Source organism: Sipha flava, unplaced genomic scaffold (genome assembly GCF_003268045.1).
Source record: "Sipha flava isolate LNK unplaced genomic scaffold, YSA_version1 224_pilon_pilon, whole genome shotgun sequence".
Lineage (NCBI taxonomy): Eukaryota > Metazoa > Arthropoda > Insecta > Hemiptera > Aphididae > Sipha > Sipha flava.
Window position 1 is genome coordinate 978,243 of NW_020272857.1, and position 17,320 is coordinate 995,562.

The following is a 17,320-nucleotide window of genomic DNA, read 5'->3' on the forward strand; positions in this document are numbered from 1 at the left end:
GACCGATAAATCTGATATTTTACCTCAATTTATTGTATCGAAATGTGCACAAGGGAGAAAGAGAAAATACAGGGATAAAACTTTCGAAAAAGTTTGACCTCTATGAAATTTGAAAAACCTGTCGCCCGTATAACAAAACCGAAATAAATAAAAACATAGTTTACACATACCTCCTCGCACACTACAATAGTGATATATATATTATAAAACCATATAAAAACTCTTTGACGAATACCTTGTAACATCATTATTATAAAAGTTAATTGCAATTTGCATTTCGCAATATGATTTTGTGTTAGGTTAGTTTGTAACTCATAACAATAATCTGTTATTCAACGTTATTATAATATTACTAAGAATAAACTGTTTTCGATAAAGAAATGTACATTTTAGAATTCTATGGTAAGCAGTTGATGAAATTTATTTTTATCTTTTTTATAAGTCCATACACAATACCGTAATTATGGTCAATTAACCGAATTGACAATATCAGTCGTTTTATATTGCTAGTTTTACTCTTATCCTGTAAATTATGTGCTAAAATTTGTAAAATTTGGTCAAACATTAAAGTTATGTTAAACCAGCATTTAGTTCATAGTTAATACGTACTTAAACGAAATCCGGGAAAATAATAATCTATTTTGATAGTTGAATATGAATAGAGAAAGTGTTGTTAATTAACTTACAACAATATGGTCGTTATTTTAATTAATATTGTGGTAGTTGGATAAGTGTTCAAAAACAGAAAAACAAAATTCATATAATTTTTAATAATAAAATAAAAGAGTTTTCTTTTCTACAAGCAATCTTGTATACGATAAAATTATAATAAACATGTTGTATTTAAATATTTGAATTAGCCAAAAATATGTACACATGAATGGCGCAGAGGTTCGGAGATATTTATTGTTGCTAGATGACTCGAGATTTGTGCGATGAATATTTTAAACGTTTTGTGTACTCTCAACGGTCGTCTTCGCAGTTTAGAAAATTGAAGTGAATAATCGTTAATGTTGTTTAACCAAAATTACAACATTTTACGGAGCAAGGTAAATCGATCAGCAGTAGCAATTAATTTCGTAACGGTAAAACTTAACCAGATTAAAGTTTCGACGGTAGGTCTCCCATTATAGCGCAAGTGGTATATATGCGTGAGCGCGTGTGTGTGGGTTAACAAATAATTAATTTTGACGCCTGGGTACGTGAACGAGTTGGTTGTGTATATCCCAAGGGGTCGAAGTGAGGCAAAAAAAAAAAAAAAAACCAACGAACACAGTCACCTGGCTGAGAACCAATCTCTTATCTTGCAAAATTTACGAGTCCCCTTTTCCCCTCTAACATGTACTACCTACAACTAATACTTATTAGAACTCCCAGTGAATTAAAGAAGCTTAAGAATTTTATTGTTTTACCGAGATTTTCACCCTTTAAATGAAAAATATATGTTATATAGTTGTAATAAATTCTTTAATCGCTAAAATACATCGAAAAAAAAGAATTATTCTTTTTTTTTATCTTTTTATTATTAATTATTTTTCTTTTTAAACCAAACATACAGCTACTGCATGGACAATAATGAACATGGGCTATTCGGTGTCCTAGTACGTTAATCTTTAAAAATGTATGAATTTTTAAGCTTTTAACAATATAATTTGTACGTGCTGAAGTAATTGGAATATTTTTATCACACTTTTTGAAACTCAATTGATTGATATGTGTTATTTTGCTTAAAAACAGCAAGACAAGAATATTGTTCTGACTTGCTATATACGTTTGGGTTTTTAAATAACTCAGAACTAATACGTTTATAGGTATTTTGCATTATTAATACAATTTTAAGCCAGGTATTAGACGCTTAAGTCACAAACCACCAAATAGTGTAAATATTGATTTTTGGGGTATATCAACCATTTTATTTTTTTCATCACCGACTCACTGTTAATTAATTAGAAAAGGAGAATACATCAAATATTTAAATAATTATAGTAACAATGGTATTGATACTTGTATCTATGAAGTATAGTAAGGGTAAGGTATATGCAAGTCTACTAATAACATTATATGCATTATTTTTTTTGATTTTTGACTATTAAAAACAAATAGGTTAATAAAACATAAAAAAAAAAAAATCTCATATGATAATGATGTAAGTAATACAAAAGTATTTTAAAATCATCCTTATTCTTAGAACGTAATATTATATTTGATAATGTGGACTTATAAATAAAAATTTAAATAATTTAATATATGTATGTATAAATTAGGAAAACTATAAAATAATATTTGAACATTTTAAACACGTCATATTTTTAAAATCTTAAAATAAATAGTTTTTATATAACATTTTAGGTTCTAAAATTCATAAAAAGTGACAAAATTATGAAAAAACTTTTTTTAAAAGGCATCTTGTAGATATATATTCCCAAATATTGACTTCAGCAAAATAGCTCTATAATAATTTTATAGTTATTATATATTATATATTAATTATTAATAACTCATCAAGAAAATTATGATAAAAATCATAATTAAATTAATGTAAAACATTATATATTATCTCTTGTGGGTACATATAAATTCAATTATAATAATACGCAGAAATTAGGTAACTAAGTGACACGTTTATAATATAATACAATTTGTGTGTATTTTCTAGGATTCTATCTATGTCATAGTATATAATATAATGTAATGTACATATGCGTGGAATAAGGATAGTAGGTACACGAAATGTTGCTTAAAAGTTTTTACCGACAGTATAAATTAATGAATTTAGAATATCAAAGCTATTATAGGTCCGTATTGATTTTCTACTGAAAAAATATAGAAATCTTTAACTTACACTAATCCGTATCTATTTTCATACCATACTTAACTGTTTAATAAGATCAATTAAACCATAACAATTCTTAAAATTAAAAGTTAGCATTTTTTTAGACATATGTGAATTAATTTCGAACTGCAATTTTCTACATTCAAAAATGCGATGCATACCAAACGAAGATAGTAAAAGACAAAGTTAAACTACCACTTTAAAATATTTAATCTATTAAAAATAATAGTTAGTCACTTACGATTTGGCCGTCACATAAACTCCATAATTTCTGTAACAAAAAAATAAAATAAATCATAATTAATAAATAATGTTGAAAAATTGATATTAATCAGTCTTCAATGATAAATATGTTTTTGAAAAATGTAATGTTTATCGAGAGTAAACAAAAATAATTATTCCATCGGTTATGCCAGTAGCCGATGGTTCGCGATCATTTTTATTCGATTAACTCTCGGGTATAAATCTTGTTAGGCTTATATCCTCGTGTGTCAGGTGACATTTCCATAATATTATATCCACAATATCAAACGAGATGATATAATAACGGGGGTCGCTCTTATTACACCGTTATTAACGAATTAATTACCACGAAACTAAAGAAGGTTAAAAGGACAAGGCGTTTAGTAAAAATATATATATACCAAAAACATCCCTACTGATCCTTCGTAAAAAACATTACAAGCATCACAGCATTCATAACACAAAATCAATATTCACTTTATTTTTAATACTAACCGATTAGTAAAACATTTGTGCACCAATTTATTTTTACAATAATTCACTGCATACCTACTAACTTATTAGAGAGTTGTGTATAGTTACATGTAAAAATTGAACAATAATATTCTCGTTGATACATTTTAGTTTTTGAACAAGTTTTCTTTAACGGCAATAAGTTATTAAAATACCAACTTTATATGCGAACAGAATACAAAAAAAAAAAAAAACGATATAAAATTTCCATTACTTGATCTACAGTGATCATTAAATGGCGTATTATTGACGAACAAAGGTAGCCAAGGTAATGAAAATAATGAATTTGAGTTAAGCTAAGTCAAAAGAACACAAGATCGAAGTTAAAAGTTAATAAGGGAAAAAATACTAAATCAACTCAGTTCCAAAAAAGTTAATTTATTTTTTTAATTAGTAAATAGATCACATAAAAAGTAAATGCGTTCTTTAGAAATATAAAATTTTCTAAATTATAATAAACAATTGTATTGCATTTTTTATCATAATATATAGCAGTGTTGACGAAGTGTTTGAAAAGTACTATGACATTGTACATTTAGGGGCCATTCACTATCGTACTTATTTATCTTTATAGTTAAAATTCTTTATACATAACATCCTGTATCCACGGCCAGAACTCAATACTCAAAAGTGGGCCCTCAACCTACAAAATCTAATATGACATCTAATGAACAGTGTACCATTATACTATACATGAATATTTAATTTTTAAATTAATATTTACGTATAAACAAAAAATTTAAAAATTTTTTAACGATGGATTAATTTTTAAATTAACTGTGAAATGCTAAGTTATTTCAACTGCCAATTAAAATAGTTAAGTTTAAGTTTAAAATTAATTAATTTTTAACTAGTAAACGCCAACCTTTGCCGACGAGTAACTTTTCTCATCGAATGATTCGTGTTAAGAACCAAAATATAAACATCTCCCAAATGACTAAAATCCCAACTCATGTTATTGCGTGAAAACGTTAACTACAACGTTTTAACTAAAATGTATGCGTATAATATTGGAGAAAGAAACATCCGATTACGTTAATAATGCTATGAAAGTACAACAATAGTAATAATAAATTCTATACGTCGTAACACGTTGGCGCAAATGACGTGGTTCTACACTACATGTTATACTGTCATAATTACAATAAAATACTAATTCAAATGATCTGGACACGATCCTGGGCTACTGTGGTGGAGACGGTGTCAACTGGACCCGAAACCAATTGTCTACCACTGTATAAACTATGTTTAGGGTGACAATTACTATAAAATATAGTTGTTTCCACGAGACCGTTTAGGGCTGCAACGCTTATGCAATAATGGAATTTTATCGGAAAATGGAACGTTCCTGATGTGGTTTAATGTAGAAACTTTGAATTTAAATAAAAGTAGTACGAAAAGATCGGTACACAAAGTACATAAAATTCTGAGAACACCAACGTTTTATGATGGAAAAGTAATTTTATATTAATATTTCTTGGAGTGTCACTGGGGTAGGGGGAATTTTCTAGTTTAATCCCACGTCACTGTAAAACCTTATCATCGTTTCTGGTTATTATATAGTAAGTTATGTATAGATTGTACGAGTAAATAAAAAAATAAATAAAAGAAATATTTATGTTTCAAGACACTTAAGTTCGATTTGGTTAAAAATATAATGTATTTGTCCAAAAAAGAGGTATAGATCACAGTAAAAAAAAAAAAAGTTAAAATAATGCAACCCCTCTAAAACGCGCGAACATAATATTAGAATAATTTATCTAAACCAAAATATTTTGGTCGTGACCATTATAGTTCTGTCTTGGACAGCTTTGTGTGCAATCAATGTCTCAATCGTAGCTGAACTGTAAAATGAATATTCATTAATGGAAACATATGCGTGGTGGAAATAATAAAAAACGAGAGCAAGGATAAAAAAAACACACCGGTGTTCGTCGGGAAGTTGAAATAATAAATCACCTTCTATTTTGAATGCGCTAAAAGTTTGGTGGTCTCCGATGTATCTGTAACCAGCGGTATAATCCTGCAATGCAAATCTTGTATATACGTTTCTGGGACGTTTGACTAATTATTGAAAGGCTTGTTCTTTTCTTTGTGACTGTGTATATGTATAGTCTTTACACGGGAAACGATGAACAATTCGGAACAATATTAATAGTGACATGGAATTATCATCTAACCACGACTACAGTTTTATTATGAACAAGCGTTCCTACACAAATTTATTTAATGTATAATTATTTTTCCGAACGTGTATGTGTGTGATTTAATAGGCAGAAAAATCATCATCGCGTTGTTTGACAACTATGACATTATGCAAATTACAGATTATTGAAAATCATATTAGTAAGTAACTATACTATATTGCATTATTTTTATCCGCTTTGGTCATACCGAGTTTAATTTATTTTTATTTTTATGGAAAATAAAAATTATATAAATCACGGTGGGATAATAGATTAAGTGCAAAAATACAATTCAAAATAAATGTGGATGTTCCGAAGTTTTGAAGCATTTTATTGATCCGTCTCATTTGTATACATTGTGAATCGCATTAATATCAAACATTTTGTTTCATTCTAAATAACCTCAAAATAAAAAAATAAAAAACAAACGATAGTAAGTCAAATGTATATAAAATAAAATTGGCTCTCGATTTGTTCGATAAGATATACTATAACAATAAATATTCAATGATGGAAATTAATTGTTTATTAAAATTGTATATAGTTATAGAAATTTAAACCTAAAAAAGAAAAAGAAAACTAAAAAGTTGAATAAAACGTTTTGCACGAAAATTAAGTTGGAATTGCGTTTAAAAAAACAAAAACTCGTTTAATCGTAAATGAATCAAATGTTTTTTTTTTTTTTTTTGTTTGGTTATAAACGATTTGAAAATATCATTCAACTTAAAACTCAGTAAAGCTAGGGAGATAGAGAGTAGACATTACTGTTTTCTTTACGGTTGACTATTAATTTAACAGAACCCAAAAAAACAAAGTTTTTCGTTTTCTTTTTTACAACAGCAACTTTGCTTGGACCCACAATATCCTGAATTATAATTATAATTTATTCCTTTCTAGGGCTGAAAATTGGACCGGCAATTAAACCAGCCACCATTTGCGTTTACCCAGATATACATACACATACAAAACTACCCCTAAACACACTATCCCTTTTCCACTATCGCTATAAGGGAGCAAGAGAGGAAATTGCTATGGTATTTTAGAATAATGCTGTTTCTCGCGGGCGCATGTATGCTGTGGGGGATCATAAATTTAATAATTCTGTGAAACAATTGGTCGTCAGTTTCTCTGCAATTACAAGACTCTCTCATCAAAAATTATATAACCCGTTTGAAATCCCCAGCATCTATACGCCATTTCCCGAAATATTTACCGCAGAAATATACTGTTATTATTATTATTATATTTATACCCGTTTATGTGTACATCATTATAGTACTCTATAGTACATATTATATTATACATTATACTATATGTTATATTATATTATATTATACCATTATAGTACATATTATGTAATTTTGAGTCCATTGATGAATAACATTCGTAACCATACTACACCATCTTCACGGTTCTTATAAACACGCTTTGGTGGAAAGTTTCTCTATACACAGGATAGACCCGTAAATATAAATCGTAACGTTCAATATGTGTTTTTTCTCCAAAATTCTTAAGACATGAACAGTTTAAAATGTTTTTGTGTTAAATATAAATGTATAAGACATTTGAACTTTTCTATTCCAAAATCAGAACCTGAATGAAATACTTATAAACGTATGATCAAGGTGAAAAATTAATAATCATGAATATGCTTCCAGAAAATGACATATACATACGTAATCGTTTGAAATACCTTGAGATATAAATTTATTATTTAGAAAAGCTACAATATTATGCCTGCGAATTTATAAAAATCACATAATATATACTGATTACTGACCATATTTTACTATTGTAATAATCACCATTTAAATTATGGCAAAAAATGTGTAACTTATGATTTTCAGATCTATATAAATGGATGTACATTACTCGTTTCATCTAAAAAAATTCTACGACCACTGCCCAAAATTTCTAATTCGAAACTAAAACGATATTTTTATTACAATTTTTCTAAACTATTTAATAAAGAGTTTTATGGAACAAAATGTTATTCAAACCTCTTGTATGTTATACGCGGTTATTTTTAACGTACGGTAAGTCTTTTCTACTCATAAAATCGTAATCGAGTTTAAATCCGTTTTATGTCCCAAAAATAAAATATGGACTTTTTTTCTTTTAGAAACACAAAGTTGTGTGATATTTCAAGACAGTATTTAACTAGTAATCATATTTGTAACTCAATTTATACACTAGTAAAGTTTACTCTCACGTATTTACATAAAACCAATAAATGAGTAACGTAATTCAAAAAACTAATAAGTTGGTCATGAAAATCATTAACATTGGATAACAACTATATTTTTTAAGTACGTTTTGTGCATTAAAACTCTTTATATGCCTAATTATAGTATATATATATATATATATATATATATATATATATATAGTCCTTGTGCTATGTTGATGATATTTGCATAAGCGAGTCCACCGGAAAATGAAAAGCTAAAATTCAAAATTATATCTTCGATAATATTTTACATCAACTTATTTACTGAAAGCCAGGTACCATTGCAGAGTAGTGATGGATTGATATTTTATAAAATAATAAGGAGCACGCCAATTTTATATTGTTAGAACGTGCGGTGGTTTGTCTGGAAAATCAAGTGAATTTAAAAATTCTGTTGGATTGTGTTCCAAGTACAATACATCTGCACCTCAATGTATAGAAAAATTCTTGCAGATTAATATCCTGTACAGAGATCACAAATAAAAGGTAAACGTCGTTTTTGCAGGAAAAGATAGTAGCTCTTGAAAATTATTTTCAATAAAATAGACACGTTCACCATATTCTAGGTGCACATTGAGGTGTATGACAGTAAGATTCCTTTCCGTTTTTTCGGTTTTTATAGGAAAAACCAAACAAAAACTGTTCGTTTGAGCCATATTAGGTATACTGATGCTTTTCTTTAATTTTTTTTCGCAAAAAGTCTCCAATGTCTAATCTATCTATCTATTTAATATATAATCTATCTATTTCTATACCAAATTTAATCAGAATCCGTTCAATGTTTTCGGATTCCATCAGACACAAACCGTCGAACATGTCACTCGAGTACTTTAGGAAGGCATAAGGGACATATAAACAAACATTCATTTTTATGTAGCTGAATTACTCGGTATCCCTCGGGAGATATTTTAAAATTTTAAACAAAAAAACTGACACAAATCCCTAGTTTAAAAATGTTAGGTTGAAAAAGGCATAACATATTTGTATATTCGAATCTTATTCATTTTTATTGATTCATACTGTTTAATAATTTACATAAATCTTAATTAGTGTTTAAAATCTACATATTAAACAAATCAAATATTTCCTAGGTAACCAAAAAATTTAAATGTTTATACGTCCAGTTTAAAACTGTTTCGACCCTTAAAAATATGATTTTTTAAAAATCCTTTCGAATTGCACGATGAAGGTATTGAGGAACCACTATTCCAAATGTTTAGTGAATACGTTGAGTATAAATATGTATTATTGCATTAATATTGGTTTAATCTTAAATAGAAAATATTTAAGTTAATATTTCAGTAAGAATTACACAAAACTTGGTATTCTGTTACGTAATAATTAATAAAAAAGTTTCTTTAACTAGAAAATAAATTGATACGACTTATATATTTTCAGATACTAACATGGAATCATTAAATGCAATAATAATTTCAATAGCAATTGATAAAAAAAATATATAGGTAACAAATTACACTACCATTGTAATTGAGGTAGTTGAAACTAGTGTAACGCATATTATATATTCTGCTAGGTACTGTAATTGTTTTCAGGCGTTTTTCAGTTGGTAAATGTATAACATGTTGCGCACAATATTTATTTTTTTATTTAGTCCTCTATAAAACAATAATCATTGAAAAAATAAATAGCAAAAAAAAAAAAAAATATGGCATTTTAGTTGTATTATGTTTTTATATATTTAGGTATTACTGAAAATTCTTAAAAAAAGTACACAATACGTAAAATGTGGACATTGAGGCTGATTAACAGCGGTGATTACAAATACCATGAATTAAATATTTATATTCAATGGGAGTATAGTTAACGATGGACTGAAGATAGGATACATTTGTCACGTAATATCACACACACATACACACACAATTAAATATAATAAACACTATTAAAAAAAAAAAACAAAATATAGTAAATAGAAAATAGAATTACTAATTAAAAATCAATATATTAATTTTATTAAATAAATGAGTAATTTGAATAATGATAATAATGTCCAATTATTATTAATTATGATAATAAGCATTAAAAAATGGCAAACAATAAAAGAAAACCAAAATGTCAAATGACAGAAATCTATGAAAAATGTTAAATAACAAAAATAAGAAATAACAAAGGCCACGAAGACGGCAGAAAGCAGACAAGCGCCGCAGTCGCTCGCGACAGTCGTCGCTTCGTCCGCGAACGCTTCGGGGCTCATCGCCGACTCCGAAAACTGGTTTGATTAATTTATCGGGCGTCCCGATTGATAATCGAATGAATGGCGATACCAAGGCAAAGGGATTAACGGGTGAGATCGCGATATTCATGCGACACGATCGTGTCACATTATTGTCACTATAAATATTTTATAGCATAAAACTGCGGTACATACATCATTTCATTCAAAAACGATCACGAATGAAGCTTGTATAGGCATTTTAAGAATGTTATTATAGCATTTTTGCAATAAAATTATTCAACACATCAAGGTATGCTAGCAAATTACCTATTTTAAACTTAGAAGAATAAACTATCATTTAATGGGTGAAATATAATTTGATCGTTCTTCTATTCAAATATCAAGTTCTATAGACATAAGTAACACATTTCATTAATAGCGATACTGCAATTGTATTCTTATCACTATAATAATACTCATATAGTCAGTGAATGTTTTTGAAATTTCAAGGAAATATTAAATCATTGAACAACTATTTTTTGTAAGTACAAATATGTAGCTAAATTAACAAATAACCAGTGCTTAAATTCTAAAAAAAATATCGTTTTTTCGTTTTTGGGTATTAAAAAAAACGTCATACAATTTTAACGTTTAACGATATAGTACGTCGAAACGTTATTTGATTTTTTCTGTTTAACGTTATTACATTTTTAATTAATTATATATATATATATATATATATATATATATTTACATTATAATTGTTATATTATACATTATATTATATTATGTTATACCTACATATTATTATTATTATTATTATTATTATACATTATTTTTTTAATCGTCAAATTTAACTATCGTCATTATTATAATTCTTTTTTTTGTCATTTTAATTATTTTTTGTAGTAATGACTAACTACATTCAAAAATTCTACCCTGGTAATACGCTTCTGAGTACATAAGTCAATATATTTTTGAATATAATTTTTTTTTCTGGTACCGTGTTGTCGATGGTTTGATACCAGTGTTCTGCATTAAAATATAGGTGTCGATTTGTAACTGTGTTAAAACAGCAATAAATACAAATATATTTGGATGTGGTGATGAAAATGATTTATTAAACTTCGCATGGAAAGACTCGCATGCATTAGTACTTCTTTGATTAGAAATCTTATCTGAAACCCAAATATGAGATGGAAAAAGTCCTTCGTCAGAAATATAACTATCAACTAAATAGTCATTAAATTTTTTAACAGTGTGATTTTCTGGGATAGTTGACATAAAATCATCTGTATAAGATTTGCCAACTTCAATTGCATTTAAAAAACTTAAACCAAATATATTACGAAGCCATTTTCCAATTTCTGATTCAGATTTGTAATCAGTTGAATGTTCTAAATTTTGTATTTTACGATACCACGATTGTGATAAATGGAATCTCAATTCACGACAAACTATCTACAACTGACTAGCAACTTGAAATTACTTACATAAAATAATAATAACACGCTCGCATTTTTCACCAGTTTAATTGAACAGAAATGAACAATTAGTTGAATAGGTATCTATTTTCTTATCAAGTAATAAATTCAATACTTAAAAATAAACCTTCAATAAAATAATTCGGAAAATATAAATTATTTTCAACACAGGTAAGCCAACTTTAAATTTTTCATAACTATAAGACTTAAAAAAGAAATTATGTTGGGTTCAAAGTAAAAAAAAGCACAAACGTTTTTCCACATAACGTTATTTGCAATTTTTTTACGTTAAAAATACGTTTATTGTTTATTTTTAATCATTAATTATGATTAATGATTTATTATTTTTAATGTTATTCAATATTTTTCGTTTATTGATATCGTTTATTTATTTTCATTTTTTTTCTGTTATAACGTTATATACAACGTTTTGAAGCCCTGCAAATAATTATTGAAATATCTAGTTCTTTGAAATTTTAAACAATTTATTTTTCACTGGTGATTTAAGAAAACAATATAATTCTTTATGAAAATGTATTTAGTCTAAAATCATTAAATATTTTTACATTAGTTTTTAATCTCTAAGATTTTTAATATGTTCATTTTTATAAATTATTACAAATCCGTCTAAAATTTTAAGTTGGGTTATTTCGTTAATACAAAAACTAATAAAAGTTGAAAATTCTGTGGTATTAAGTTATTTTTATTTTTATTATGAATTTTTTAAAATATGTTTTACTAAATATATTTGAAAAATAATAAAATCGTAATTTTCAATTTTTAAAAAAAATGAAATAGCTGCGATTTTATCGGAAAGAAAAATTGGATACATCAATAAATTGATATGCGTATTCGTATTTTTTCAATCAACACTAGAATATTTTGTAATTGAAATCAGGTAAGCCTTAAAGGCCACCGATTTAGAGAGCACAGCAAACAAATTACAGTCTCGATAGATTGGTATACAATTGATTTCGGCGCGGATGATGGAAGAACGGGTGGGTGCATGATGCGTATACGATGGAGTTACGAGTGAGCAGCAGTATAGGTATGTGTGTTTAGGTTGACGAGCAAACAAAACATCCAGTTGGTGTAAAATTCGTTATTCGGGTAAACCAAAACAGTGCGAATATATCGGAGACTGTGCGGAAAAACTTTGATCATGATGATTGATGGTTGCGAAATGAATGAGTCGACGTCGGTGCGGCACATGGTCGGAGGAGGTGTGGAAGAGAAATGGACAAAGAGGAAACACGTATAGTGTGTTGACATTAGCGCGAAAAAGAGTTTTCGGACGAGGGGATCGACGTCGAGATCAAGCAACCAAATGGGGTGGAGGGAGTAATAATAAATGTTGTGTCGCCGTGAACCTTGACAAAAGTCTACACGATGGCAGCCATTATGTCTTTTTACAATGACAGGGATATATGAAGGGAAAATTTGCTGCTCTTGATTCCCGTCGACAATTTGCGCTGTGATGGTGTAACGCCCATAACACTAACCTTTTTCCACTCGAGTAACCACGATCGAATTTTTAAATATTATAAATATATATATTGACTATTTAAATTAATATGTACATAAAAAAAAAAGTATTAACGTGACAGTCTACTCGTCAATTTTTACAGGACCCAATATCTTAATGGACGGATATTATCAACAGCTACGGATCCCTGTTCTGGTATAAGAATTACAAAAACTCAAGGAATTCAACGTTTAAATTGAAACAAAAAATAAAATAAAAAAAATGTAAAATAATGAAACTTTTCTTTGAACCGTGTATAAGTACTTTCGTGTTCAGCAGAAAAGGTTAAATCACATAGTATTATACCATATTATAGTTGTAATTGAAAGTTATGCGAATGTGCTTCTTGAACATACAACAACATTAATACAACTATATCCAGTGGCGTATTTACGGGGGGGGGGGGGGTCCAGTGGTACTGGACTCTTCCAGAAATTCTCCAAAAAATAAAAAATAAACTAAAATTCTTACATAATTGCAGAATTGGCTATGTTAAACATTCACAGGGAAGTTTAAATTACTATTGATGAAGTGATATAGGAGTTGTCCAAAAAATCGAGACAACTAGAATTTATTTTATAACAATACTTTATAATATATAATGTTAAATACAATATATAGGTATATATGTAATATTACATAAGACTATACGATTATTACATTATATATTTAGTTCAACTTCCTCCAAAAACTGCATAAGGATGTAACTATTACAATATAATATATAGTTTATATTAGTTATGTATAAACTGTGGACCCCCTTTAGAAAAAATTGAAAATACACCACTGACTGTATCGATACCAAGGGTAATGTTGAAAGATAATTGCAGATAACTTCACAGTTATCACTAATTATATCACTAATTATTCACTAATTCAGAATGCTAAAAGGATGATATACGCATACTTATTCAAACACTACTGAATTCATACAGTTACGTTACATAAAAATACAAATATTGATCTCATTAAAATGTATAAATTATCATTATAACAAATGTTTAAATAAATAGATACCGTCTTATGAATTAGTTGATTACTTTTAGCAGAAGAGAATTCAAACATACATGTAGAAAAACACTTTGATGTTATATACAGCAATGTGATTCAAAGTATATTATTTTCGACCCGTGTACAATGCATTAAATTTGGGTTTTTTAGTAATCCTTAAAACAGTTTGTGATAGAAGAGTATTCGTAAAAAAAAAAAAAAAATGGAGTGTCCATTACATAAACAAAAAAAAACCTTATTTCAAAGCAGCAGGTATATGGTTGGGAAAAAAATATTTTGGATGAACCATAAAAAGGGTGTCTTCATACATAATTTAATGCAATAAATATATACAGGCTGAAATTCGAACGATTTTGGAGATGCTCTCTGTATATTTTATATCTATGTCAGTTCACATAGGAAAAAGACGGTGTAATAAACATACATTTGACCTTGAATGTGTATTTAAAGAGCTCAGAATAAATATAAATATTTGTAAAACCTACAAAGATAGATCGTAATCGAATAAGGTTTAATCGACGAAAAGGAAAAGTAAATTTAATATTTTCAAAATAATAGATACAACGACTCATAGTAATTATTATAACTAATGAGTCCAATTTCGACAGTGGTAGTTATAATGGTAGGTGATAGGTGGAATACCCCCCCCCCCATTGGAATTTGGTTTTTTTAAATTTAGTATATCACTTGCCCAACAACACCTATCTGCAAAATTTTAAACTCATAATTTTATAGCAAAATATTTTTAACCACAAATAATATAGCTAACCTAACTGATAACAGTTTCACTTATAAGCATTAAACATTCATTATTTAATATTTGTTGATTTATTTTGAAAAGCGTTTATTTGTATTTTTCTAAATCATATGTATAAAATCTATGGGATGGGAGAGAGTTAGCTTTATTCTAGCCCTTTAACATCATGTATAACCACCAATGAATTAGAATAACATAAATAGTTTTAAAGTCAATGACATACTATATAATGTTATAACATAATATCGACAGTACGTATACATGTCATAGCAACTTGGTTAAAATATGAAAATATTTCATGATATGATCACTTTTTCATGAAACGGTCGTTCTAATTTAAGATCGTGTAATTTTTTTCACAATTTGGTCGTTCACTTTGTGTACCGAAAATATATTTTATATTTATTAAAGTTTTGTAATAATTTTTATTTGTTATATTGTGCAATATGGTAAGTATATTATATTAAGTTTAATTTTGATATAATTAATAATACGAGTAGTAATATGTAGGTAATTAAATAAATTATATAATAATTTTAATAATTTATATATAATATAATTTATCGTATAGTTAATAATTATTTATTTAAATAATTTAATGAATTATGGCAACGGCTGTTACATTTAATACTACTTTTAAAACAAGCACAACGTTTAGTATGACAAGCACTTTTGCATATACAACTCAAAAATCCTTGACCTTCAAATATAATTTTAACTGTTTCACGCAAAGTTAATTCGTTTTACTTGTCAACTTGATCAGCAGATATGAAATATGTTGTGGCACGCTGCATATTTCCAGAACTTAATCATCCTTTAATTAAACAATGTTCAGTTCCTACTCTATACATCTCATTTTTTTTCTCAACTATAATAGCAATCATGCGTGCTGGGTCTTAAGGCCCTCTATTGACTTTTGGAACAGGAATTGTGATACAGTCATTAATATTGAACGTAGGAATTATAACTTGTAACAAATAACAAAAAAAATTACTTAAATATACTCTACACTAATATCCAATACTAAATATGTCAAATTTTTATACATAATAAATAATTAGATTTCTGTAACATTCTTTTGCTGGCTTTTTTTTTTTACCTATATATGCTGCTTCACGTTCTTCTTCTATTTTTTGATTTGTTTTACACAAATCACAAAAGTCCTCTGTGGATTCAATTTTACAAATTTTGCAATATCGTTTAATATTTATTTGTTCTTGTATTTCCTCTTCATATCGGTTGTATATTTCTTCAAGATCTTCTTCAGCTGTTAATTTTTTTAAAACTTCTTGTAGTAAGTTAGATGTTGTTAACCAACCTTAGTCTTACAACCAAATAATGCTTTGTAAGGAGATCGGCCAATTATGCGGTGGTGTGAAGAGTTTTTCTGGAATTGGACAAACTTTAATCCTACAGACCATTTTTTAGATTTATTGTCCTTCATCTATGCTCAAAGCATATTTTCGACATCCTAATTGCTACGTTCAATACTTCCCTGTCTCTGAGGATGTCTTGGTCTTCCATGTACAATAATACATTCCGGCCAAAGTTCCTTAATTTGGTCAATAACAGAATTTACAAACTGTCCTCCGTTATCACTTTGTAAAACTTTCGGTGCATCAAAAGGTAAAAAAAATTGTGAGTAAATTAGATGCTACTACAACCACTCGTTTTCTTTCAAGTGGAAATAAAGATATACATTTTGTATGGTGGTCTTGATAGTTTAAAATCCATTTATATTTTCCGTCAGGTAATGACTAAAAATTCACCAAGTCAACTTGACCTCTCTCGTTGAAGTCTTTGCCTACATTGGATTGATAACTAATTTGGCTCTTTCTTACTATTACAGATTGCGCATATTGATAAAAAAGTTTCAATGGCTGGTCTTGGAATCGAATATTTATTGGACAGTGTTGCACGCATTTTACCCACACCAACATGTCCAATACCTATATGGTAATCACTTAGTCTTTCGAACAAATCTTCATATGACACAACATACCTATAAAATATATAAATTGATTATTATTGTATATTATTATTTATTTATTTATTATCTATATCTACGTGTGTGCTACGGCACGTGTAAATGTTCACGTGCAACGTGCCATAGCGTTGGATTTCTACTTAGTGTAGCGCACATTCATAATATTTATTGGCAACCCTTCGGTCCGTGGCATCACACGTTCTCCGTTTTTCCTCGGTCGAGACAGTGATCGCTCTCGGACCGTCACGCCGCGGTCATCGCGGATATGGTTCTCATACGCAATTTGTTTTTAATTACTTATTTACTTTATAGATATAAATATATCTTACTTGATATCATCTTTGTCATCAGTTTTCTCAGGAATTAAATATTTCT

General features: G+C 28.0%; 1 protein-coding gene across 2 annotated transcripts in view; it reads right to left on the bottom strand.

The window, feature by feature from the left end:
* LOC112683335 overlaps positions 1–17,320 on the bottom strand; it is a 401,285-nt gene that overhangs the window by 160,559 nt on the left and 223,406 nt on the right. For both annotated transcript variants that reach the window (XM_025554337.1, XM_025554338.1), the window contains one exon: positions 3,075–3,104. In XM_025554337.1, coding sequence (XP_025410122.1) covers positions 3,075–3,104 — 30 coding nt within the window. The remainder of the gene's footprint in view (positions 1–3,074; positions 3,105–17,320) is intronic.